The sequence below is a fragment of the Myzus persicae genome, unplaced genomic scaffold (genome assembly GCF_001856785.1).
Source record: "Myzus persicae strain clone G006 unplaced genomic scaffold, MPER_G0061.0, whole genome shotgun sequence".
NCBI lineage: Eukaryota > Metazoa > Arthropoda > Insecta > Hemiptera > Aphididae > Myzus > Myzus persicae.
The window spans coordinates 30,737-56,678 of record NW_019101416.1 but is presented as its reverse complement, the minus strand read 5'-3'; the positions used below and the strand labels follow the sequence as shown (position 1 = coordinate 56,678).

Sequence of the window (25,942 nt, the reverse complement as noted above, 5' to 3'; positions counted from 1 at the left end):
ATACCTAATTAAAAAAAAAATAATTATGATAAAATGAATTAAAATAAAATTCAAACCGTAATTTCTTGTCAGGTGGCACTGCTGGGAGCCTTCCTTCTCTTTTAATTGTTATTATTGTTAATTGTTATATTCTTTAAGTCACCACACTTACTTATTATACACTGTATGTATAGATTGTAAATACACTTTTATTTAATAAAAAAAAAAAAAGATATATAACAATTTATATTATAATATATGCATTTATTTATTTAATCAGTCATGTTTATTTATACAGATAAAATGCATGTTGTAATATATAAAATAGAAATAATGCAAAAAAAATTTAAATACAAAAAAAAAATTATACAAATAAATTATTCAGAGTCTGAATCAAAATCAGAATCACTGTCATCACCTGTCCCTATTGTTAGGATGTGTTGTTCACTTTCAGGTTCTTCCTCCAACATTTCATCTGTGATGAAGTCGATTCTCAAAAATTTATCTTCCTCTTTTACGACGTGCTGAACAAAATTGGTCCACATCTCTGGTGTTACGTGTTCTACGCCTTGCTTTAATAATTCTTGTACGTCTTTTAATTTGTAGGTATTGTTATGCGTCCGGACATAATGTTTGACGGATGACCACGCGAGCTCTATTGGGTTCAGCTCGCAGTGGTATGGAGGCAATCTTAAAACGGTTTTGCCATTTTCTTTTGCGTACTCGTCGATTACATATTTTTCGTGTTCAGATTTGATTTCCTTCACTCTCAGTAACAATTCCGCCTTGACTATTGGTTGTGTAACGACCTCACCTTTACTTTCCAGCCAGTTTATAATATCCTGTTTTTTCCACGACATCACTGGAGTTGGATCTTTTTCTACAGAATGGTATGAAGCATTGTCCATTATAATGACTGCGTTATCTTTGAGTAACGGTAGAATTTTAACAAACCATTCAAAAAAAGTAGAACCATTCATTTCGTCATGGTAGTCGAATGAGTTTGTTTTGGATTCGAAGCACAAAAAGCCCCCCGACACAAAGCCGTCGGATGATCCAATGTGTAAGACGATGAGCCGCTTACCTTTGCCCGAGGGTTCCTTTTGTCCTGTTGTGAGACCTTTCTTGAATGCGTCACGTCGTGAACTGACTGAACTGTCGACCCATGTTCTACTATGTGTTTCTCCTGCGTTGACCCACGTCTCGTCTAAGTAATAAATTTGTCTGCCCTCAGCTCTGTACTGTTTTATTTTTTTCAAATATTTTTGCCGCCAAGCCACAAGGTCATCTCTTTCAAGAAGCGCACTATTCCGACATTTTTTTACGTACACAAACTGCAATTCTTTCAGTATTTTTTGAAATGATGAACGTTTCATTCTTGGCAACGTTTCATCTTCGTTTATGGCAGCCAACACCTTTGAAATTGTGGGCACTTTACGGTTGAACCAAAAACTATGGATTTTTTGACGTATTGCGTTTTTGTCAAAATCGTCCACTTTATCGATAATTGTAGGTCTTACTTTCTTTTTGTTGGGTGATGACACAGTACCTTTATTTTTGTATTCGGACAAAGTTGTTTGGACTGTACGTTGACCAATACCGGTTGATTTTGAAATTTCCAAAATCATTTGCCTGTAGTTTATTCGAGGGCTGTCTGGATTTTCGCTTTGTTGATTAACTTTTTCTTTGTATAGATTGATGATAATTTGCCTCTGACCGGTACCAATAAACTGCAGAAAAAATTATTTAAATAATAAGAATTATAAATAGAGAAATATTTTTAAAAAAATAGTTATATATTTTTTATATTAACACTTACCTTTCCACTAGGATTTTTTTTCTTAGGTGAAATAATATCAATAAGATCCATCGTAGTCTTACTAATACAATAGTAAATACTAAAAAATAAAATATACTAAAACACGCAAAAACAAAAACTTGATGATTATTGTATGGCAATACGTAAAATACGGTGACAAGGAAACACTTCAGTTCACGCTGTATACAGACAACAACCTGAAAGGCTGAAACGTGCTACGTTTTGGCGGTGACGGTCACGACATTGGCGGCGGCAACTGTGACGGCGGCCTGCAAAACGGGAGGTTTGGTGGTGGGAATGCGCGAGAATGGACGAATTTTGATCGCCGCCCAGTAGCGGTCTCTCGGCCCGACATATAGTATGTTACGACAATCCGATGTTTAGAAATCAAATAAAGTTAACAATGCGTAAATACACGGCTAACATAGCTGCCATATATCTTATAGAGTCATGGTTTTATAAACATCCCGATTCCCGAAGAGTGGAATTCGACACTAATACCTACCTATATGTCCAAAATATAAAAAGGACGACAAAAAAGACTGTAACAACTAACAACCATAGAGGTATACAGTATACTGCATAGGCGTATACTCCTTAGTGAATGTAACTTATAAAATACTATCATATGGTATTCTAGACAGAGTCAAACCTTTTGCTGACAAAATTAAAGGGGTCTACCAAAGTGCTTTCAGAGATAATAAATCCACATAATAGATCAAATATTTATTATGAGACAATTATTTCAGAAAACTTGAGAAATAAAAAAGATAGGCAATAAAATATAATTACAATGATGAATATATAACCTGCTGGTGGGGAAAAATTGGATGGAACATAAGTCTTTTAGCGTATGCAGACGATATAAGTAGGTAGTGCTACTGTAGAGAACTACTTAAATTCAGTGAAAAGTTTATGTACTCATAGAAGCAAAAAGTGAGCTTGATACGAATTAATAAAGGGAAAACAGAATATTGGGAAGCCGTTTAGGTTGGTGCAAAATCGTGATGGATTTGAATGGAGATAGATATGTTTGGACATTGGATGTGTGGTCAAAAGGCCGTAAACAAAAAAAAAATATATAAGCATAAACATTTTTTTGGGCGGGCCAATTTTTCTTGGAGTAAAATACTTATCAGATATTTATCCATGATTGCCCTATGTTTATATCGGCGACCAAACAACATTTATGTTTACCTTCACTAATGTTTATTAAATCCATAGCATCATTATTGTTCTATGTGGTACTATCGACTATCGATCGTAATAAACTGATAAAGTGATAAATAATAATAACAATAATGTAGATTGTATTGATTATAGATACTCACTATCCATTTAAAATTATTTATTATACCTACGTATGAAGTGATATTTTACTTTTTGGTCGTTCTCGTTTGCACGGATCTTTCGATCGTCATTTACTCTTATGTGGTCGAGCTGTTAAACCAACTTCGTTGTCGCATACAGGATTGGAGTTGTTTGTTGCCGACACACAATGTCTTTCCACGATAGTAACATGTCACCATCTTCGACTTTCTCAATGGACGACGACGACGACAACATGAGTGTGAAGAACGAAAACAAAGATTTAACTGACTCTGATGGTACGCAACAAAGTTATATGAAATAAACATTCGCATTAATGTCATTAGTTTTCGTTTTTCAGAAGAAGGCAAAGAAAACCGTGAGAAACACACTGAAATACAGGAGCAGTGAGTAGCTCATGTTTCCTCAATGCACAACTTAATTGTGTTGACGGTCGGTAAGCAATTTTTATTTTAATATTTTTTTCTGTTATTTTAGGGTCTACCAGGATAAATTAGCTGGTATCCAAAAGCAACTACAGCAGTTGCGTGATGGGACACACGCAGAATATGTAAAGCAATTGAAAAAATTGGATGCACAGCATAAAAATGAGTAAGTTAATATTTCTTTATTACCTATTATACTAACAGTTAAATCCTGATTCAAATGGTTTTTCTTATTAATTTATCAATAGACTAAGGATGAATAATTTGTGGCGAGACTGTTTGCTTGATGCTATCGAAAGAGAATTTAATAGAGAACGGCGTCTAGCTCACAAAGAGTTTGAAGATCGTAATGCTGAACTCACTGAGACTTTGATATCAGAATTAAATGAAAGGAAAAAAGCTATAGAACATGACAATTTAAATACAGAACTTTGTATGTATTATAAACATCTGTATACAGTATATTTTATCTTTTTATAATGTTATGGTGGTTTTCAGCTCCAGACTCATCAGATCAAAAACCTGCTATGACAAGAAAACTGAGAAGAAGACCAAATGACCCAGTGGTTCCCGCACCTCAAGAGAAACGTCGCAAACCCCCACCTGTATCAAATATCTATTATTTGTTGCAGGAACACGAAATTGATCACGATGTAAAACTTATTCAAGAGTCATTAGCTTCATTGGCATCTACTTCTACCACAACAACCCCTACTGTCAAAACAAGGGATACAGTAAATTCTTCATCTATTAGGAAACCAGGTTGGTCATATTTACAATTACATTTTGATAGTTTGTAGTATATAGAATTATTTTTTAGGGTGTCTTCCAAGTACTAGTTCATCAACTGCAGGTAATATGAGTCCAAAAAAATGCCAGAATTCAGACACTGAAGGATCATCAACTATTCCAGATACGCGTATTGAAGATGGAAAACTGCTGTTTGAAAAAAGATGGTATGAAAACTAAAAGTAATAATTGTTTCCTAAGATAAGAATTATTTTAATTTTAGGTATCATCGAGGACAACCTGTTTTTGTCGAAGGAAGGCAAATGGCAAAATTCCCAGCTGTTATATCTGCCATTGGCAACGAAACTGTAAGTCATTCAATTTATAAAAAAAAGTTTAATATTATAAAAAATTGTGGTACAAAAATCTTTAAATAATTTCTGTTTTTCAGATCTGGGTAAAGAAAACGTCAGACAACAGTAAATTTCGTATCAACTTGTCTTACCTATCCAAAGGTAAAATGTCTATCAAACGTCGAGCTGCTGTTTAAACAACTACTTATATTCAGATGTTATATATTTATGCATGTAGGTCATTTATTTTTATTTATTCCTGTTTTTTTTTTTTATTTACAGTTTATAAAAATATGAATTTGTATCCTATAGTAATGTTATATTTCCTATTGTGAAACTAAGGTACATATTCAAATGTAATGATTTGTGAAGATATTTTCAATTATCGTATATAGTGTAATAAAATAATATAATACATTTTTTCTCTGTATGGAATTATAGTGTAACAATTATTTTATTTTAATCATGTTTACAATTTTTATTCTATAAAGAAATGATTCAAATTTTAATTTTTGGAATATACTCTTCAGCCAATATATCAGTCATCTTACGTTTGATGTGTGACAAATTTTGTTCAATATACTTCCAGTTAGTTACAGTATCTTGGAGTAATACTTGAGCTTTAACCAACTGTTGGTCCGTTTCGTTCATTTGATTCATGGCATTTATATACATTTGCTTGTTGAATGTTGTGAGATTTGAATAAAACTGCATATTTTTCTCTTCTAGAACAAATTGAATTAAAATATAGAACAGTTACTCATTTCTTATGATGAACATTTATCATTAACAAATAACATTATTATACTTAAGTAATTTACTTAATTTTCGATGCAGTAAAGTGTCTTCAGACATTTTGAAATTGTCGGAACGGCCAGCAAAACTTTCTCTTCCCACTCGACTTTTTCTATTTTCTACAATAATTTTCATTAATGAAAAACAGTTGATGCGTAGACACAGTTGAAGTACAATTAAAATAACTAACTAAACAACTTGTGTTTTGTAAAAGTGAATAGTCATATAAATAACTGCTACGACATACTTGAATTGCTTGCCTGGTATTTGGAATCAGTGTCAAACTCTGTGTGGTCGCTCTCAGCCATTCCACTTCTTGAGTTCTGAAATTAATCATTATCTTTTTGCAGCAAATGTGTGTTTTGATCATAACAGTAAAATCTATTGCGGATCTTACCTCAATTTGTTGAAAGTCTTCATCATCAGATTCAGAAGCTTCGCCCAGAACAAGCATTGCTTTATCTGACATGATAGAAGTATTTTATAAAACTATATAAAAAATAGTTTCTGCACTTTAAGATTTAAGACTTAAAGAATGTAATAACTAGTAGTATTAATGTAGGCTATATTTTACTACCTGGGAAGAAGACTTATATTCAATTGTTATTTTTTACCACTTGTTAGTTTAATGACAACAAAAATACTGATAACAATATCATTGTTTTTTTTTATCATTTATTCTGTGATAATATTATTATTATAAACATAGACTATTAGTGGGCATCGAGTATAAGGTAAGCTGCAGTATAATCATAGTATAACAGTAATATGAGGTCTATGATTATACATTTATTATTTATATCAAGGTGGATTTATACTTAATACATTTTTATTTAATTCGCCCAAGGTGGATGTATGTAAATATTGCTAACCTTGAATCCACCTCGATTTATATCATACCATCACACATTCACACCTTGCAATCTTGCATACCATAGACAGTAGACATAAAATAAATAATAATAATAATATATTATAAAGTTATAGCACAGAAAAGGGTTCATCTATTCGGTGGTTATAGCTGAGTTTGTTATTTCTTTCCTTTTGCGGTCTATTATATTATAAGTCTAATGTCTATGTTGCATATAACTATTTATACCTTATAGGTCTATCCTGGTCGCAAACTATCATTGACATTATCATAGAATTGAACACATTAATAAATTATGCTCTGTGAGATTATAGTATTATACTTAGATCATATACATAATCAAAGGTATTATACTACTTGACAGAGCATCTGGTCAATGCGTGGGTGGGCGGTGTGCTCTCGACCTCTCGTGATAGATGTTGCAATTGTAATAACAGATATAACTAAAATTATTATAAAATAGAAAAATTACTGTCAATAATATTAATAATCTGAATGACTGTATGTGATGTGTACGTTCAGACCGCTGGAAGTACAGCAGTGCTCCATATAATACCTAATTACCTAGTATATATAATCAATGCTAGTACCTATAATAATGCCTATGATTTATATACATATCTGTTTCTTAATAGACAGTGTTGCTGAACTTCTAAAATTTAACTCAGTCCAAATGAAAATACGACTTCCAGCCTCTAATACATGGCCTCAAGTCTACATTTTAAAATGTTGTATAGAATAACAATTTGTGACAGTTTAATTTATTTTGACTTTCAAAGGAAATGTCCATATAGAATGTACATTTCTACATAATGTATTAATATTCATTGCACGTAATTTAATTTGAGTATAAGAGAACTGTACAAAGTACCTATGCAGCTATAAATATTTTATTAATTCATTGTGTAAACATACTGTCTAAATTCTAAACTATTTAAATAAGTAGGTAAAATATTTAATGTATCCCTTATTTTCATCTAGTAATCAAATATTTTCTGGTATGAATTTCAACCACAACTGTTTGAACCAGTCCACATTTAAAAAAAATTATTCAACTGTGGCCTGACCTAAACAAACATAGAGTTTGGCGCTACTGGCTACTATAATACATATTATATAGGTATTTAATTATTATCCTACACAATTCATGAAAACTATAAAATTATATTATTTTAAAAATCATCCACTGTTATTGGTCTTGAAAAAAAACAAAAAAATTTAACTATTCAATGGTTGTAATATTATTTAACTATTTATTTATTTATCGAATAAAATTTCCTACAGCAACAGAAATACTTAAAATAAAATTATCATTATAACAAAAAAAGGCTAATGGCTGTGCGGAGACGAGAGTTTTAATAAAATAAAATAATATTATAAATTGAATAATTAATCCAAACATAATATATAAATTATTATAGTATTAATTTCAGTATGGTTAATAGTTATCACATTTTATTTACTAATCTCTTAGAATAATTTGTTAGTTTTATTTTATTTGAATACAAACAGAAATTTGATACTCAAACTTTGTTTTTCAAATCAAATGTATCATATAAGTCAGTTCTTCTTTGATTTTCAGTGGGTATTTGCTGTCTCATATTTTCCCGAGCATCAAAGTCTATAACAAACAAATAACACTCTTAATTTAAGATTTAACAGAAAAATAAAAAATTATATTTACTAAGATCTATATATAAATCCATGTCTTTTTCAGTAGCTTCTTCTAAAATGTTACCCCATGGATCGACAACCATGGAATGACCCCATGCAACATAATTAGAATTAACTCTAGCTGGTGAAACAACAGCTACAAATGCCTGATTGTCTACTGCTCGGCATCTAGTTAATAAGCTCCAATGTAAAGGTCCGGTTGTCATATTAAAGGCACTGGGGTATATTAACATATCACAACCTAAACACCAAAGTGTATAATAGTGTTAATAATAATATAATATTTATTAAAAGTTAAGTAAGCAGCAAACCTTGCTTTCGGTATATTGCTGCCATTTCTGCAAATCGTATATCATAGCAGATCCCAAGACCGATTTTAAATTTCCCCAATTGAAATGTATTTAGTGAATTCCCAGCAGCTAAGGCATCAGATTCTTTGAAGCAAATTCCACCAGGAATATTTATATCGAATAAATGCACCTACATTAGTGTGCATATATTTTAAATACATATTATGTAGTAGCATTTACAGAGAAATTGTGATGGTTTTTAACTAATATTAGTAAATAATCAAGATTACATTTAATATTTTGGGCCTTGGCTTATTTGACAATAAATAATAAAATAAATATTCACTTAAATAGTATACATTATATTCTGTGCATGTTGAACTGGGGTTCAGTTCTATGTACCAAAAATATTTTATTTAGAGAAATTATGATTTCAATTCATAATATTATTATAATTGTATTTATAGGTACTTCTTGGTCATGAAATATCAAATGTGTAAAGTACTTTTTGATGTTTGGCTATCAGGTTTCCATTCGGATCCCAAACTGTGCAAGTGTTGTAGACTTTGTCATCACATATCTCTGGAATTGAACCACCAACAATATACATTTCATTTGATTTGGCAGCCTGAGACAAAGCTTTACACGTGTAACCTCCAGGAATAACTTCTGAGTATTCTCTGAACAAAGCTAAAATAGAAATAATAGAATTAGTTCATAATTATGAGATTTGAGGTACTTGGTAAAATATTTGTGTTTTTTAATTTTTAAGAAGACATTGTACCCAAGTGTTTCTCGTCTTACTAAAGCACAACATACGTTAAAAGTAAGTAGTTCCAATTTTGTTTTGATAGTTTCTAAACAACAAACTGATTGTTTGAATGTAATTCTTTGTGAGTGTTTCAATTTTATTGTTTAAAACTCTCAAGCTGGGTTGCATAAAAAAGGTTTACTAAAATTGAATAGGCCAATCATGTCCCACTAAATCATGTTTAAGTGACCATTAGCTCGCTATAATTAATTCGTTTGATGTTAGTGATGATTATGTAACCCACCAACAGACTGTCTGATATACCTACTTACCAGTGTTATATGGAGAGTTAAAACATTCTGGTAATATCGCTAATGTGCAGCCATTCAGTTTTGCTTGCTTCAAATGTTCCACTGCATTGGCCACATTTTTCAACTTATCAGCTGTGACATTCAACTGCAGTAAGGCGACTCGAAAACCTAAATCAAACACCATATATCATGCTACAAACAACAAGTACCCACGATGGCAAAATAGAATAATGTAATTTTACAATAATTACCACGAGAACTCGACGAAACCATTCTAATTTGAGTGAATAACGAGATTGACTGTTGCAATAGTTTTTGACCAGCAAACATTTATGAGCAAGTTATACACCGTTCACCAGTGCGGCAATGTATGCTGTGGTGTTAATTCTATATTTCTATCTGACTTATTTTCGATAAGTGGCTAACACCAATTTATTTTAATTTTACAGTTAGTTTAATTACTGTTATGAATCATAACTTAATACTTATAAGTTATGAATTAATGATATCAGATATTGCACTATTGCAGCAACACAGCTATTAAAGTCTTATAATTAAATAAACATATTAATTATTATTATGCATGCAACCGAGGAGTGACAAGAACGCCGGTGATAAGAAACTCAGCCGATTTGAAATTTAATTGCATAGGTATTATGTTTTATACTATGTTTATGGGAATAAATGTAGTTTACCACCCAATCGATTTTTTGGTAATTTTTTTTTTTAATGTGTTTTTGGCATGCTTAATTTGATGGTACTTTCAAAAAGTTGCTCAAACGTCCTTAATAAAGTTATGGTTAAAACATTTTAAATCCTCGATATTTTCAAAAATTGTGTTTTTTTAGTTTAAATGCCATAAATTTGTATTTTTGGAAATTTGTATTTTGGAATTGTTGGAATTTATATACTCAACATTTGGTGAAATCTGAATGTACCTGTCAGACGTAGGTACCATTTTTTTGTTATTGTTAATAAGCCACGTAAAACTTAATTTTGAAGTTGTTTCAAACATTTACATATTATTATTAATATATAACTTAAAAATTAGTAATATTAAATTGATTAATTTCATTATGTCGCTGGCCCTCATCGGGGGGGAGAGGCGGCCAAATAATCAATCTTGAGTTACTATAATATGCAAGTAAATAAATATACTTATAGTTCTATAGATACCTAATTAACATAAACAATTCCTAACCCAATCATAGCAAAATTACTAACATTCACTTAATAACCATTTCTTTCATATTTTTAGGATTTCGTGAACTAGAACATTATAATTTATGTAATATTATTATGGCGTAAAAGTAATTGTTTTAGGATCTCCCCCCCCCCTCTCAATAAAAATTTAACTCTGTATCCGCTCCTGGTTGTAATAAGTGTCTAATACCTATACATATTTCTTTTTTTTTTTTACAGTACTAGAAAAAAAGTTCTTGTCAAACGTACTGGCGGTTGATGACTCCGCCCACCACGAGGCGTTCAACATGTTGTACCGCCACCTGCATATTTTGAAAGCGCACACCCTTTGCGTATGAACGTTACCTAAACTACTTTTTCAATTTTATCAAATTCTCGAAGGAAATAAACATTTTTAATATTATCAATTTTTAAATTTTTAATATTAAATAGGTATACATATAAAAAATTAAAAAATATTGAATATTTGCTCCAGCCGATGCAAAGTAAGCTTCTTTATCAAATCCAAAAGATTTGCATTTTTAATCGAACCGCTATAGAAGTACTTTAATTATTGTCAGTCTCTAAGGTTTTTTTGGTGAAAAATTGTTAGGTTTTGCAGCAGGGGCCTTAATAATTATTTGATCGCTTTTTTATACATGTATATAAACGATAAACCACACGGAACTGAATCATTTTTAAATTGCCCATCATCAATACATACACAATAACTTATAAACGATTATTATTTATTTTATTTTAAAATGAATTACTTTAATTTTAGATGCACCGTGGCCCGGTTACGTAGTAAGTGTAGGTTTACGTATACTGCATAGTACTGCTCAAATTATGGTTTAGTATTTGTACATTGTAATTTGTTTGCCAAATTTTAATTTTAGACTTCCTACCTGAATTTCTGTAATATTGGGCTTACATATGTAAAATTTTTTTTTAAAACAAAATATGACTATGATAAAAGTTAGTTTTACTAAACTATTGTCTTATATTAAATAAATTATTGAGAGTTTCTTTGACTCGTTGCATCTATAATAATATAATTTGATTTTTGATTTCCTGCCATAACTAGTCTTACCACCGTTTGGAATCACACATTTAAACACTATATTTACTTAAAAAGTATGGCTTATAAGTTGTTCACAAAAATAAACAACCGCTCAGATCGTAAAAGAAAATTTTTAGAAACTGGAGCTCATTTTTTTTTCGCCACAGGAACGAGGAACGAGAATATGCTCTCTTTTTTAGAACAGGGAAGAGCAACGGCCGAACAGGAACATTTTCTTTCTTAAAAAGAACTTTTCCAATGCTGCTTAGACCTTAAACCTAAAGTAGGTATAGGCTGGCGTACGTTGTCAAGTTATCAATATAGACTTTATAATATATATACTATATATATTTAAGTACTAAGAGTTTTTGATTATGAGTTAAAACTGGAAAAGTTGTGTAGAATGTCTGAAGAATATGTATACAAAATAAAAGTTACCACCATATAATTGAGTGCAATATTATAATATGAATTGATATACAAAACCAGTTCAATCATTGATGCACTATTCAACTATTGTATAAAGATGCTAATATATATATATATATACATATCGTGCTAATATGTACATAGATATTAGGTACATCGTTATAGAATAGAATTTTATGACTAATCCCTTGGTTAAAAGTAGCTGTACCTACTATATTTGTTGATGTTATAAGTAGTACCTACTTACTAACTATTTTACTTTAACTATGATTTTAACATATTTAAGAGTTTCACAATGTCCATGTACATTAGTACATTACCCATGGGTTTGAATTTCATAATTTTCTTTAAATCTATATATTCAGTGTTGGTGTTAAAAGCTTAGACCTTATATGACTGAATCGCTAACTGCAGACACGGGACAAGTCCACTTTTCCTAATTTTTCAGGAATGATGAAAAACTAAACAACTTATGAAATGTTAATGTAAAAACTTCGAAATTTTAGACGATATTTTTAGTTAAATCACTTAAAAATTTCATTTAATTTGTAAAAAAAAAAATTTTTTTTTTTTTTTTGTAAAAAAAAAAATTTTTAACTTTTTTTTAATTAATAAATTTAAGTTATGGACATGTCTCCTTTTTGCTGAAAACATCGTTTTCATATCTTATTTATTGATGTAGGGAGAGAAACACTATCAAAATATGCAAAATATTGTTTTTATTCATCAATTTATTTTTACCAAATATAACTAATATATATTATGTTATTATTAAATATAAATATAAAATTATTTCTTACATTTTACAGTTTTTTTTTTTTGAACTACAACTTATAATTAAAATACATTAATGATATTATTTTTAATACATTTTTGTCATTATATTTTTAGTCTAATACATTTTCATCAGATTTTGAAGGCCATTCACTTATTGGTTTCCAAAATCCAATATACTCCTCCGGAATAAATTTCAATGTATTTTTGATATCTTCCAACTTTTTTTCGTTGATTGGCAACTTTCCGTTGTATGCTTTGTCGATTGGAAATAAAAAGCCCGTTGTGGAATTTCGAAGACGAAATGTATGTTCAACCAACGCATTTATAAATTCACGACATTTTATTTCGTTTTTATTGGAACATGAAACAGTGAGGTGATGAATGATGATATAAGATGATAAAGCAAATGATGATTTATTAGCTCTAGGCATATTTTCCCCATATGACTCGATATGAGGCATTACTTAAATATGTTTTTTTGTAATATGTTTTCCACCATTTTTTGTAGTCAATTATAAAGTTTTGATCAACTTTAACAACCGAAAATTTGTTAGGAATTTTCGAAGCTTTGGAAATTAAATTAATGTATTGGTCTATTGTGTATAGTCTTTCGTATTTTACTAGCGATCTTTTAATCAACCCAAAATCACGGTCACAAGGCATGAAAGAATGACCTCTCATTGGATATAAAACTTGCACTTCTTTAAATCTTTCGATTTCCACCAAACCCATTAAAAACCTAATAATTGCGTTGTTTTTGTTCTGACCTGCACAGTTATCACAAAAAATATAGAGGCGTTCAACTTCTTTGCCAATATCATTATTGATGTAATGATTTATAAATGATATGACGTTAGGTCCTTTACCAGCTTCCCCCTCATGATAAACGTATTAATAGTACATTAATAATTGGTTCCAATACAACTAAGATAAGATAAATTCAAAATAATTATATGTATAAGATGTTTACTGCAGAAATGGGACATGTCATGGACATGTTCTCTTTCTGCAGTAAAGTGAAATTTCCAAACACTATATTTAGCGTTTGGATAGTCGGATTTGACTCCTTTCTACAGTAAACGATGTATTTACGCGTGCTTAACGAAAAATGATAATAAAATCAAAATTGATAAAAATGTACTTGTCCCGTTTCTGCAGTTAGCGATTCGTATAGACATCTAACCTATATATCTATAGTTACAACTTAGTACTTAATATACATGCAGTAATATTGTTTCGTCTCATCGCCTACTCGCTTTACTTGTTTTTTTTACAATATTTCGTAGTTATTTAAGGTTAAGGTATTGATGCGTGTAGGTATCGACGTATTGTGTATTATAATACCTACCTATTTAACTATGTAATAGGTAGGTATACTTTTATAGTTTTACACTATAAAAATATAAATAATTAAACTATGGTATATGATTGTAATATAATATTTATATTTATAAATTTATAATTTACTATAGGTATCTGCTTTTATTTAAATGATTTATCAGTTTTACATTTTTTTCTTTTAATATCTTTATGATTAAAATAATTGCGGTGATCCGATTTCCAAAAATGCCATTTAGACTATATTAGGTATTTAAGTCTCAGTCAATCAATCAAAATGGTATTACTTTAAATTTTTTTTCACGTCAATTGTGTCGTATATGTCAGTTCTTCTCTGACTTCCAGTGGGTATTTGCTGTTTAATGTTTTCCCGAATCGTAAAATCTATACATTGTATGAATAACAACACGTTTAGTATAAAACTCATTTTTAAACAGAAAGGAAAGATCTGTTCAAGAAAATAAAAATCATGTTTACCAAGATCTACATATAAATCCATATCCTTTTCATCAGCTTCTTTAACAATTTTACCCCAGGGATCCACAACCATTGAATGTCCCCATGCCACGTAATTAGATTTAGTGTCCCTGGCCGGCGAAGCAGCAATCACGAATGTTTGATTTTCCAATGCTCGGAATCTAATTAATAAGCTCCAATGTGGTGGTCCAAGCTCCGTACAGAAAGCACCAGGGTATATCAACAAATCACATCCTTAAATCCAAAATATTTATAGCATAATATAATAATCATATATGTTTAATATTATGTTTTATTATTCCGTATTCGCGATGAATAAGGACAAACCTTGTTTTTGATACAACGCTGCCATTTCTGAAAATCTCATGTCATGACAAATACCCAATCCGACCTTAAATTTACCCATTTGGAACGTATTAAGTGTATTTCCTGCAGACATGGCATTAGATTCTTTGAAGCAAGTACTACCGGGGATATTTACATCAAATAAATGAACCTGTGAAGTTTGAATATATTTTTCGTAAATTAATTGCATCTTAATCTTTCCAGACATAAAGAATTGAAATAAATATAATATGTTCAATGTGACGTTCAAATAAAAGTTGAAACATATAACTATTATAAGGTATCTAAATATTTAAAACTTAAAATGCTAATAGTACTTTTCTATGTTTGGCTATTAGGTTTCCATTTGGATCCCAAACTGTGCACGTGTTGTAGACTTTGTTATCACATAACTCTGGGATTGAACCACCTACAACGTACATTTGGTTTGACTTGGCAGCTTGTGACAAAGCTTTACACGTTTCACCACCGGGAATGATTTCGGCGTATTTTCTAAACAAAGCTAAAAACAAATAATAATAATGGAATCAGATTAAAAATCTCCTACTGTAATCAACTAATTTTATAACAGTATGTGGCTGGTATATGCATTGGTATCATACGGGTATGTGCTTATGTATACCTACTTAAATCAATTATTTTAATCCACTAGAAAATCATTTAATATATATATGCAGGATATTATGAATGGCGCCAACGTAATTGATAATTTATACAACTATATTACTTTATGTATATTGTATATATATATACATATATTGCCTCGCAGACTGCAGTTGGTTGGTGTATGCTGTAGTTGTATTTTTAGTTGTTAGTAGGTACTAGGTACATATTTTCTACAGATTTAACTATTGTATAAGTACTGTATAGTGTATAATTATAAAAACTTAACATGGTATAACAATTGTATACGTTTTCTAAAAAAAAAAAAACACTAAACATTTTTAAAAATGTAATTAAATAATAGATATTAAACGTATTTGTAAACGCTATATTTAATTTATGACTTATGTAAATGTTTTAAATCTGAACACAATTTATAATTAAAATTTCATTCCAAATAATTCATTCATTAAATAATGTCGATAGACGATAACTGTATTTTATCTAATTTTACCATTATCGTATGGTGTAGTGAAACATTCTGGTAGTACGGCTAATGTGCAGCCATTCAACTTTGCTTGCTGTATACGTTTCACAGCGATGGCTATGTTCGTTGATTTGTCGGCAGACACGGACAACTGCAATACGGCCGCCCGAATATCTAATAGGTAATATTTGAATATTAACAATGTTACTAATATTATGTTAAATAGAAATATATGTATAAATAAAATATATTGTAATTTGTAATATTCTATTTTTATTTTTTTATTTATGTATTCCGTATCTCACCTGAAGAACTCGGAGAAGTCATTTTCACTTCCGCAAGAACGCGATTGACTGATCTAATATTAAGGTACTACTACTGAACTAATATTATATCTTTGATAATATCAAGCATTTATATAGGGCGAGTGTTACACTTTAAAAGATTCACCTGCAGAGTTCAATTCTGGTATCTATAAGTCCATTTTAAGCAGCGATAAGCATTAAAGCATTGCAACCATTTTAACAGGCCAACAGTCATTATATTATAATGATACTGCCTATTTCTGTTGTTTTTATTGTTTGTGTTATGATTATGAAAGCAGCAGCACGGGGAGCGGAAATATTACACACGAGTCTGATAAGAAATTCAATTATAATAATTTTATATACTCATACTTACCTAATTAAATTAATCAAAAAAAACCATATAGGTACTATAAGATTAATTTAGGTACTGAAGTTACTTATCAGTCACCAAGTATGATTTGTGGTAATTGACGAAAAGAAAAGTACCCTTATATGCATATTATCTAATAAAATATAAAAATATGTAATTGTTTAAATATATAATAGTGTCCTAATATTAGACATTTGTCTTCATAAACTAATATCTAATAAAATATGCATTATTTAAGCATTTTACTTCTTAACTGTTAAATATAAGTATAATGAAGTACCTATACATATAGATTACAGATATATTATAGAAATAGATCGATAATTTATTATTTTTCTTGACTACTGTAAGTATTGCCTACATGGTAATACCTAAGAACAATACGTAGGCAAGAATTTTTTTTATAAGGAATTTAAAATTAAAATTTATTGATATTTTAAGTTCAAATTTTGACAAAATTAGATACTTAACAAAGATTAACAATTTTAGCAATTTAATAATTTTATTCGTGAATATTTGAAACTTTTAAAGTGAATTGTATTCTATCATATTTCAAATACACACAATAACATTTTCAAATGCAATGTTTCCGGCAAAAATTAATTCAACCTCTGTTGTTGTACTAATTGTAAAATATATTATTTTAATAGCAATAATATCATAAACTATACTTATAATAATATAGACTAGACAGTCTTCGCTCAGAATCGTTTTACGTATTCAATGATTTTATATCATCGAATTCATATATTTAAAAAACCTATTACAGTGACCTATACGGCTATATTATATACACGAAATCTAATGTACAATAGAGTGGTACCCACTTGCCCACTTTTTTTCGTATTATACAATATTCAGTGTTTATGAATTAATAATTCACTATACACAATATAATTTAACTACTATTATATGTAATGTCGTGTTTATGATCTTATTGAAAAATTAAGAGCTGATGGTGGATAAATGTGAATTATAGTTACTTTTATAACACATCGTTAAACGCCGCATGCCTATTAAAAGTTCATATAATAGTAGGTACCTATTCGGATGGGTGAACCTTTTCTCAACATGGCATGCTATATATACCTTTTGGCTAATACTTATTAAGACATTTAGAAAAAATGGTTTTAGTAGTTCACAACGTTATAGCTACTAAAAACTCATTGGGTATAAAATTGCGATTGCGTTATTATTACCAATATATCATACGAATATAATATTTTATTAATAAATGCGCCATTAAGCATAGGCACCAGAAATTACCATCACAGCAAAAAAACTTTAACTTTTAAACCTTTTTAAATCTTCCCAGTCAAACGAACTTTTTTTTTCATTTTGAATTTCTTGGTACTTCGATGAACCTTTTTTTGAATAGACGTACAACGCCGAAGTGCCGATATCTTACGAGTCATCATTAATAAGTGTAAAATTGTCCATAAATAAATACACCTATACATTTTATTAAATTGTTTAGACTTTAGGTTATACACATATATACCAGTATAATACATTTTAAAATTGTATTATTTGTGCACATTTTAATAAACAATTAAATAATTATGAAATACGAATAGGTAATTATTAATTGCAGAATTCCATAGATTCGGAAACGTATATATATTTAAATATTTTAAGGCTTAAGACACTCCTTAATTTTAACGTAAAGTAGATTCTAGATAATTCAGAGGTCTAGGGGATAATAAAAACTATCAAACTATCGAGGGTTAAAAGTTTTCAAATAAAACATGAGTTTCATGAGGCCTCTTTTTTTCAAAATGTTGAGAATAACGGGTTATCAAACATCTAATTAACAAATGTATAGTCTATAATTTAATAGAATTGTTGTTGTTGTTGAAAATGTGTGTTGTAAACAATTTTCAGGTAATATTAAGTTTATCAAGTATTGACATGTTTGTTACAGGTCATCAAAACAATATATTATTAAGTATTAACTTACTGATTAATGATTATCCATACCGACTGGTGGCTATCGTAACATCCTTAGCGAACTAATTAGTGATTATATACCCAATTAATAACAAAGTATGTCATGTGGTAAAAAATGTTATCTAAAGGTATAAACAGAATAAATATACTAAATATAACTTTAGAGTGTGATAATTGTATAGCTGTTTTGTTCTACTTCTGTTTGTGGTTAATAGTTTCGTGGTAAATGTCATCGCCAAAACACTTGCTGTAAACGGTTTAAAATTGATTGAACCCATCTACATGTCATGTATTTTTGTATAACTAATGTACAAGGTAATTATTTTATCAGTAAATACTGATAATTCTGAAAAGTAGGTATTAAAAATGTATACAATTTATTTTTACATAATTTTAACTTCTAAGTTATTATTACACTACACAGTGCTTATGAACTTCGTGGTTATCAATCATTCTATGAACTTTTAAAAAAATCCACCAATATGTGATAGAAAATATGTACTGTAGGTAATAGAGAATCTATTGGAAAAAAACTTCGAGAAAAAATCTCCAGAAAAAAGTCCCTTATAGTAAATAATTATTAAATAAATTGATCTTTAATATCAATATTAGATATATTTATTTGAATTACATTGTCGATTGTTAATAATTTTCAAGATTTTAAAAGTACCTATAATAATTAAAGGTAAATTCTGTATAGGTTATACATTTTTTTGAATTACAACAAATTAATTTAAATTATTATTTTTCGTAAAAATATTTGATTGCAAACAAAGACATATAGTAAATTAATTTGGCTTTAACAATACTTTTTTTAGTTTTAGTGAGAAAAACTTATGATGAGATAATGTGTCAACAATTATTCTGGTTTTAAATCTGTAATCGTATTGTGACCGATCATGAGGTTATATAAACAAATTACATATATTTATTAACGATATGTTTTATGTGTATAAAAATAACTTGTGAGGAACCTTGTTTTAAATTTGTACAATCCATAACTACGTATTAAAATTGAAAATATAGTTTTTGTCAAAAGTTTAATTTATATATTATATGAATATAAAAAAAATGAAGCCTGTTGATTTTAAATATTATTATTAATATAATATTTATTTATTTTTAATATTATTATATTCTTGTTTAAATAAGAACAATTTGTAATAAGGGATCTTGTACATATTTTTAAGCTGTTTGACCTTCGAGTATTAACATTTTTATCAAAAATAGTTTGAAATGTTTAATCCTAACGATTTTGTAACTGATCAATTAATTTGATTGCACAACTATGTTTTTTTAAATAATATTTACAGGTTAGGTGGGCTATTTTTTTAGGTTTTTTTTATTTGTTAAAAATCTATGGATTTCTCTATGAAGACTTAATGAAATGAATACAGTATTTTGTGGTATTTAGATTACATTGGTTGTATGTTGAACAATTTTTATGCCATTTTGTCAAAGCCATGCTAGAACATGAACAACATTCTTGCGGATTTAGTTTTAGAAGACTAATTCCAGTAACATTTATGATCATATTTGTACGAATAAAACCAATAAAATATGCTGTAAATAAATAAACGTATACTATTTCGTAGGTAATGGTGTTCAAGTTAATGTATTAGAGTTGGTGCTATTCCAATACAGCTAGCTAAAATGTAGAAATATTTTATTTATATGTTTAGGTGACAAAAGGCGGAAGACAAAAATTTGACAGTGTGAAGTCATTGTTAAATTCTACTCCCATCTTGTTTTGTATGAAAGCATCAAAGTCTGGGCCAAAATGTAAGTTCAGTACCTACAGCAATTGTAAATTTACTTTAAGAAATTAGTGCCGAATTTAGTATATTTGATATACTGCCAGGTCAAGTTGTTCGAAAAAAATTATAAGCATATCCCAATTGACCATTCACAGGTATATTAATTGAAGTTTTGTAAAGTAAGTATTGTAATATTATATTACAAAATATGTGTTTTTATAGCTTTATATCAATGGTGAATTATTAACATCAATATCTTATTAATATAAAAAATCTAACCTAGAGATATAATTTTGAATACCATTCTCGGTTAAAGAATTTGGAGATTTTAGATTTCAGTCTCCAGTATTTTCTAAATTTTTTTTTGAATTCTTAAAATTCATTTGCCCGTAGGCGCTCACGTCCCCCTTCACAGTTTTTTCATTTATTTTAATGTAATTAATTTTTTTGTATACATTTTTTAAACTTTGATAACCAGTCGGTGCCCTCTAAAATAATCAATGTTTAATGAGCTAATTATTTTGAATACTATTTTCAGTTTAAGTATTTGGAGATTGTAGACTGCAGTCTTTAGAGTGTGTCCTAATAACTTGACTATATAATAGTTTGGTAAATCTGAACAACCTTATAGCGATCTCGGAAGCAATTTTAAAATACCGTCAATCCTTCTATTTTTATATTATAAATAACTGTTTTGTTTTTTCCTTGTATATATTTAAGTACAATACACAGTATACGATATATGTATAATTTTTTATTACCGCCATATACGTTTACTCGTATATAATATACGAACAATATAGGATGTGGACGTCAACATTAAGAAAGTCATCATTCAATAAATCGAAGAATCAAGATCATCCGTTGGATCACAAGGTACCTATATATACATTAAAGCCATGTGATGTGAAAGTTAAATATCCACTAGTATATGAACTGCGAAGACGACAAAACTGAGAGCAGCTTCTGATGAGGATATCTGAGATGTATGTACGTGACAGAAGATTGCTATATGACTGTCGAAGAGAAAGTGTCATACTACGAGACCGGCAAATACAAGTTAAGCATACTAATCCCTCCTACTTGTATAAGCACGATAAAACAATTCGAAAAAATACAAAAAATAGAGTAAGGACAAAGGTCAAAACACATAAACGGATTATTTATAAACAATATACATATTATGTAAAAAGAACAAAACAAAACACGTTAAATGTTAATACTTTAGCAGATAGGTCTTAGAATAACAACATTCGATATGAAACATAATATATAAGGAATAAGGATATATTATTATATAGGAGTATAGGACCTATATATAAAGGCACCAATGGTGAAATATCTTCACGGCCTCAAGCGTGTAATATAATAGTGGAAACCTAAATATATTATAAAAATTAAAAATTGATAATATTACAAACATAGAATGCAATGCACAAACGGTGAACTATACTAAAACGATAATTAGGTATGCATTAGAAAACTTGTGAAGATTTAACAAGTAAAGTATTATTTCATTCTTCAAAAAACCATGGTATCTGAGCACAAAAAGGATATTTCGGTATTAATGAATTCCCAACGTAATTATTTCGATAGAAACCCCCATTAATTTAACGAAATAAATTATCTTTCTATTATATATTATTATTTACTAATTACATAATAAGTAGACCAGAAGTGTATCATTTAAGATTAGTAATTACGACAATACTTTATTTTCATAAACACAATTTTGTCTAAAAATGTACTTGCCTTTAACAAAATGATGACAAATAATACCAATAGTTACAATTTAAAGATAGATAATACTAAATAATACATACAATAAAGTGAAAACATAATTGTTTGAGATGATAGGAGTATTAGAAATATTTTTTCTATTTTTGCAAAAAAATCACCTAAATAATTTTTTTTTTTAATTGAGCATTACTATTTAACTATTATAGCTCAACAGTTACAACTAACATAGATAAATTATATTACCGAAAAACGATCATAATATTATAAAAAATAAAGAAAAAGTTTTTATTTTCTTGAACAAATGCATGAGTAGTATTAATACCTAGGCACCAAAACATTTATTTTGCGTTTATATTGTTACAATATTTGTTGGGTAGTACATCTTAAAAGAAATTTGAGTAGATTTAGCTATGAACAATTAGATAAAATGATAGCTATTATACCTAACATAAAAATTATATTCAACCTACAATCCAACCTACATTATTCATTTTATTCACTGTTTCGGAACTTTTATTCGTCTTAAGACTCGCTTATAGGCATACGATTTCTCTTCTATTCTATATAAGTAAATCATATATTCATTATATACCTACCTATGTTATATATAGTTATTTAGTATATACGGTTCTTATTTCCGTTCTTTAAAAACGTCTTCAATAGGTTAGGGTTTTTGTTCGATATTTTCAATGAAGTTATTTTTTGTGTGTAAGACCATTAAGACGAAAAAAAGTATTCAATTTTTATATGAACCATTGAACCACGATCCGTTGGTTTGTGCACCTATACATAATTGCACATACCGCATTAATTATATATTTTTTAATATTAGTTAAACAGTGCCGGGTGCTTATTATACAGATATAATATATTATTAAATGGACTGCAAATGACAATTTAAGTTTGTGGTATAATTTAACATTAAAATTTAAACCTTTGCAAGTCGTCACCAATATCTTTAACGAGTTAAATTTAGTCCTAAACCTTCTCCTAGCTACTCTAACATGCCTAGTAAACAAAATATGTAAATATTAAAATATTATTGTAACCACATTACTTCTGTTCATCTAAAATTACCAATTGTCAATTATCCATAGTACTTACAAATATTTTTAATTATCACGTTAATCTGTTAAAACTAATATGTAAATTGTCAAAAGTCACTAGATTTAGGTAGCCTCAGGCTAGGAATGTCTTTTAAATAATAAAAAAAAAACATTACAATTTTTTAATCATTTTGTTTAGAAATACAGTTATTTATATGATTTTCAGTTTGCATAACTCAATATAAACGCCATGTATTCATTTTAAACCCGTAATAAAAATACACACTTTATTTGCAAGATCATTAAAATATACACGTTAGATTAATATTATAATGAGGTTCTAAAAATTCTGAAAATAGTATTGAACCTATAATTTCTTTAATAAAATTAATATTGCAAATTCAAATACAAGTATACTTTAATCATTTCATTTTGCAATTTTTTCATAGGAAGTTAGTGGATTTGAGTACTTACATTAAAAATATAAAATAAATAATTGTTTATTTCATAAGGTTATTGACATTCCTTATTATTTGTATACATAATTATAGTATTGTGGTATAAACATTAAGTTGCGATACCTAGGTTTTCTATTAAAAAAATATATCTATTATTGATTATCCGTATGTATAAAACATATGTGTTTACACATAAAGTTGAGTAAGATTACAATATTAATTTCATTCAACGCCTTGTTTGGATAAATGTTTATTGGGACGCAGTGGGATTGCAGCTGCAGGTACGTGATGTGTATAATATTAAAAATATACTATGATATTATTCAAAAATATTGATTATATGCGTTATTTATCAATTATTGTACCTATAGACATTTTTTCTCTAAATCATTTGAGTCTCTTTATTAAAATTTATATATAGACTGTGCGGGCTTGTTTCATTGACAAACTTTTAATTCATAATCATATATTTCCCTTTTTATTGTAGGTATTTAGCTATTGTAGCTATTGTAAAATTTAGTTTCTAAACTCTTCAATTTGTAGAAAATAAATTATATTACACATTTTAATAGTATACAAAAGTATTATCATTATGTACTATCATCGAATGTTGAGAATCCATGTAAGACTGTCGGACATACCTTGCGTTCCGAAGCCCCACCACAAACTGTTTGATTTTCGTGTTCACAACATGATTCTAGGTCAAAAATGTATCGATACCCTTGACACTCCCGAGTACCTGCCGATTTTCAAGTCTTCTATTGTATACAATCTTGACTCTTGTCTTTTAGTATAGGTGTAATGTACATTTAAGTGAATAATTAAATATTTTGTTATTAAGCGTTATCTGCAAGTTGTAGTATTAATATCATTTATTTTATATATTGTTGATATACATAATCAAGATTCAAAATCTATTGATAAATTAATTATTATTTTAAAATTTATAAGTTATTACAACAAAGATGTTTATTCTTACAAAAAATATCTTTGACTTGATTGATTATTAATAACATTTGATAACTTACCTATATTCATTGGTTTATATAGTTTAGATAACACCTATACATCGTATAATATTAATAATTTATACTTTATATGTAGGTACCTACCTAGAATATTTAAGTTTTTTTTACAAATATTCAATGTATACCTATAGGATTTGCTGAGTTTTTATGTGTCAGGCGTGGCATCCTTACGTGACGTAGGTGGAAAGTATAGGTATTCACAAGTCACAAACGACCGACATATGTATCTTATCAGTTTGTCTTTACGTATATAATATAAATAATATGCACATTACTGTGGTATACCATATACGTGTGCATAACTATTTTATTACTGCATGCAGCAAGACAAATTTCAGTTGAATATTGACTCTCTTTTTTTAATTCGAGTCTGAAATATTGTAGAACATATTATATACTATACATAATATATTGATTTAAATTTTATAAAACCATTGATACATAGATAAAAACAATTAAGCTATACACCTCAAGAGTCACAGCCCAGGGGTCAGATTTGTAATTGGTATGCCTATACTTATATAGTTAAATGCAACAGCGCATAGCTATTTACGCTATTATTTTGGCTTCAGTGTGTTTAGCTCCTACACCCCACCGAACAGTCTCCACCATACATTACTCAGTAGAAAATCATAAAGCCATAAAGGATAACATCATTAAACTCTTGGTTAGAATAATTTAGTTCGGCATACGTTGTTTAAGTACATTCGTATTCACTTCAAATAAATGTATTGCCCAAGGCTGGACTTTCAGTGGTTCACTAGATCGCAATCTCATTGCATTAAATCATTTTTTTTTCATAAAATAATATTAGGTATATACTTAGTAATTATATAATATTAATAAATAATAATAATATTATTTTAGTTAAAAATAAATTTTTCAGATTTAATGATACAGCCTGCATAATATTATAGGTATGTACCATAACAAATAACAATATAAATACCGATTTACTTAAAATTATCAAATTGATTACTGATTAGCGTTACTTACTGTATTGCCTATTGATTATAGGAACTTAAAAAAGTTTTTGGCACCTATTATTTGGGCTAATATTCAGGGTCCTTCTAATAAATTATTATTTACTCATATATAGGTATTAATTATTATGCATAATGCATTTCCATTTTTTTTATTGTTTACTATAATATGATTATTGTATAACATTTTGTATCTTTAAATAATGTAAGTAGCTATAAGTGTATAACCAGCTATAGCGTTGTATATATTACAACCAGTAATTAGAAAATAGATA

The 25,942-nt window shown here is 28.7% G+C and overlaps 5 protein-coding genes and 2 long non-coding RNA genes across 7 annotated transcripts; 3 read left to right on the top strand and 4 right to left on the bottom strand.

Moving 5' to 3' along the window:
- Positions 1–275: 275 nt before the first annotated feature.
- On the bottom strand, positions 276–2,025 carry LOC111028993. Its single transcript, XM_022307801.1, has 2 exons — positions 1,799–2,025; positions 276–1,709 (listed from the first exon to the last, which is right to left on the bottom strand). The coding sequence occupies exons 1-2, from the start codon at positions 1,847–1,849 to the stop codon at positions 357–359; spliced, it is 1,404 nt and encodes a 467-aa protein (XP_022163493.1). The 5' UTR covers positions 1,850–2,025; the 3' UTR covers positions 276–356.
- Positions 2,026–3,003: 978 nt separating this feature from the next.
- On the top strand, positions 3,004–5,069 carry LOC111028995 (sin3 histone deacetylase corepressor complex component SDS3). Its single transcript, XM_022307802.1, has 8 exons — positions 3,004–3,405; positions 3,468–3,513; positions 3,605–3,718; positions 3,801–3,985; positions 4,051–4,314; positions 4,373–4,508; positions 4,565–4,649; positions 4,733–5,069. The coding sequence occupies exons 1-8, from the start codon at positions 3,297–3,299 to the stop codon at positions 4,829–4,831; spliced, it is 1,038 nt and encodes a 345-aa protein (XP_022163494.1). The 5' UTR covers positions 3,004–3,296; the 3' UTR covers positions 4,832–5,069.
- Positions 4,897–6,076, bottom strand: LOC111028997. Its single transcript, XM_022307804.1, has 4 exons — positions 5,827–6,076; positions 5,677–5,752; positions 5,456–5,548; positions 4,897–5,359 (listed from the first exon to the last, which is right to left on the bottom strand). Exons 1-4 carry the CDS (start codon positions 5,896–5,898, stop codon positions 5,133–5,135), a joined length of 468 nt encoding a protein of 155 aa, XP_022163496.1. The 5' UTR covers positions 5,899–6,076; the 3' UTR covers positions 4,897–5,132.
- Positions 6,077–7,787: 1,711 nt separating this feature from the next.
- LOC111028996 (omega-amidase NIT2-like) lies at positions 7,788–9,779 on the bottom strand. The gene is made up of 6 exons (XM_022307803.1): positions 9,578–9,779; positions 9,348–9,494; positions 8,770–8,954; positions 8,286–8,454; positions 7,985–8,215; positions 7,788–7,921 (listed from the first exon to the last, which is right to left on the bottom strand). The coding sequence occupies exons 1-6, from the start codon at positions 9,654–9,656 to the stop codon at positions 7,824–7,826; spliced, it is 909 nt and encodes a 302-aa protein (XP_022163495.1). The 5' UTR covers positions 9,657–9,779; the 3' UTR covers positions 7,788–7,823.
- Positions 9,780–9,982: 203 nt separating this feature from the next.
- On the top strand, positions 9,983–10,936 carry LOC111028998. The gene is made up of 2 exons (XR_002603961.1): positions 9,983–10,273; positions 10,749–10,936. It is a non-coding gene; the product is annotated as an uncharacterized LOC111028998 (long non-coding RNA).
- A 3,303-nt stretch (positions 10,937–14,239) lies between these two features.
- On the bottom strand, positions 14,240–16,467 carry LOC111029021 (omega-amidase NIT2-like). The gene is made up of 6 exons (XM_022307842.1): positions 16,333–16,467; positions 16,055–16,201; positions 15,255–15,439; positions 14,920–15,088; positions 14,593–14,826; positions 14,240–14,499 (listed from the first exon to the last, which is right to left on the bottom strand). Exons 1-6 carry the CDS (start codon positions 16,352–16,354, stop codon positions 14,399–14,401), a joined length of 858 nt encoding a protein of 285 aa, XP_022163534.1. The 5' UTR covers positions 16,355–16,467; the 3' UTR covers positions 14,240–14,398.
- Positions 16,468–18,822: 2,355 nt separating this feature from the next.
- LOC111029023 lies at positions 18,823–25,553 on the top strand. The gene is made up of 3 exons (XR_002603963.1): positions 18,823–18,970; positions 20,070–20,250; positions 20,338–25,553. It is a non-coding gene; the product is annotated as an uncharacterized LOC111029023 (long non-coding RNA).
- The last annotated feature ends 389 nt before the right edge of the window (positions 25,554–25,942 follow it).

Bases quoted from the DNA above. Each gene is read 5' to 3' on its own strand.
- LOC111029021 (XM_022307842.1), bottom strand. From the start codon at position 16,354: ATGACTTCTCCGAGTTCTTCAG. The intron at 16,202-16,332 runs GTGAGATACGGA...ATTACCTATTAG, and splicing joins GACTTCTCCGAGTTCTTCAG to ATATTCGGGCGGCCGTATTG. The intron at 14,500-14,592 runs GTAAACATGATT...TACAATGTATAG, and splicing joins GGATTTATATGTAGATCTTG to ATTTTACGATTCGGGAAAAC.
- LOC111028993 (XM_022307801.1), bottom strand. From the start codon at position 1,849: ATGGATCTTATTGATATTATTTCACCTAAGAAAAAAAATCCTAGTGGA. The intron at 1,710-1,798 runs GTAAGTGTTAAT...TTTTTTCTGCAG, and splicing joins AAAAAAATCCTAGTGGAAAG to TTTATTGGTACCGGTCAGAG.
- LOC111028996 (XM_022307803.1), bottom strand. From the start codon at position 9,656: ATGTTTGCTGGTCAAAAACTATTGCAACAGTCAATCTCGTTATTCACT. The intron at 8,455-8,769 runs GTACTTTACACA...ACACTAATGTAG, and splicing joins TGATAGCCAAACATCAAAAA to GTGCATTTATTCGATATAAA. The intron at 8,216-8,285 runs GTTTGCTGCTTA...TTTGGTGTTTAG, and splicing joins AGCAATATACCGAAAGCAAG to GTTGTGATATGTTAATATAC.
- LOC111028995 (XM_022307802.1), top strand. From the start codon at position 3,297: ATGTCTTTCCACGATAGTAACATGTCACCATCTTCGACTTTCTCAATG. The intron at 3,406-3,467 runs GTACGCAACAAA...TTCGTTTTTCAG, and splicing joins AGATTTAACTGACTCTGATG to AAGAAGGCAAAGAAAACCGT. The intron at 3,986-4,050 runs GTATGTATTATA...GGTGGTTTTCAG, and splicing joins CAATTTAAATACAGAACTTT to CTCCAGACTCATCAGATCAA.
- LOC111028997 (XM_022307804.1), bottom strand. From the start codon at position 5,898: ATGTCAGATAAAGCAATGCTTGTTCTGGGCGAAGCTTCTGAATCTGAT. The intron at 5,753-5,826 runs GTAAGATCCGCA...GATTAATTTCAG, and splicing joins AAGACTTTCAACAAATTGAG to AACTCAAGAAGTGGAATGGC. The intron at 5,549-5,676 runs GTATGTCGTAGC...AAATTATTGTAG, and splicing joins ATACCAGGCAAGCAATTCAA to AAAATAGAAAAAGTCGAGTG.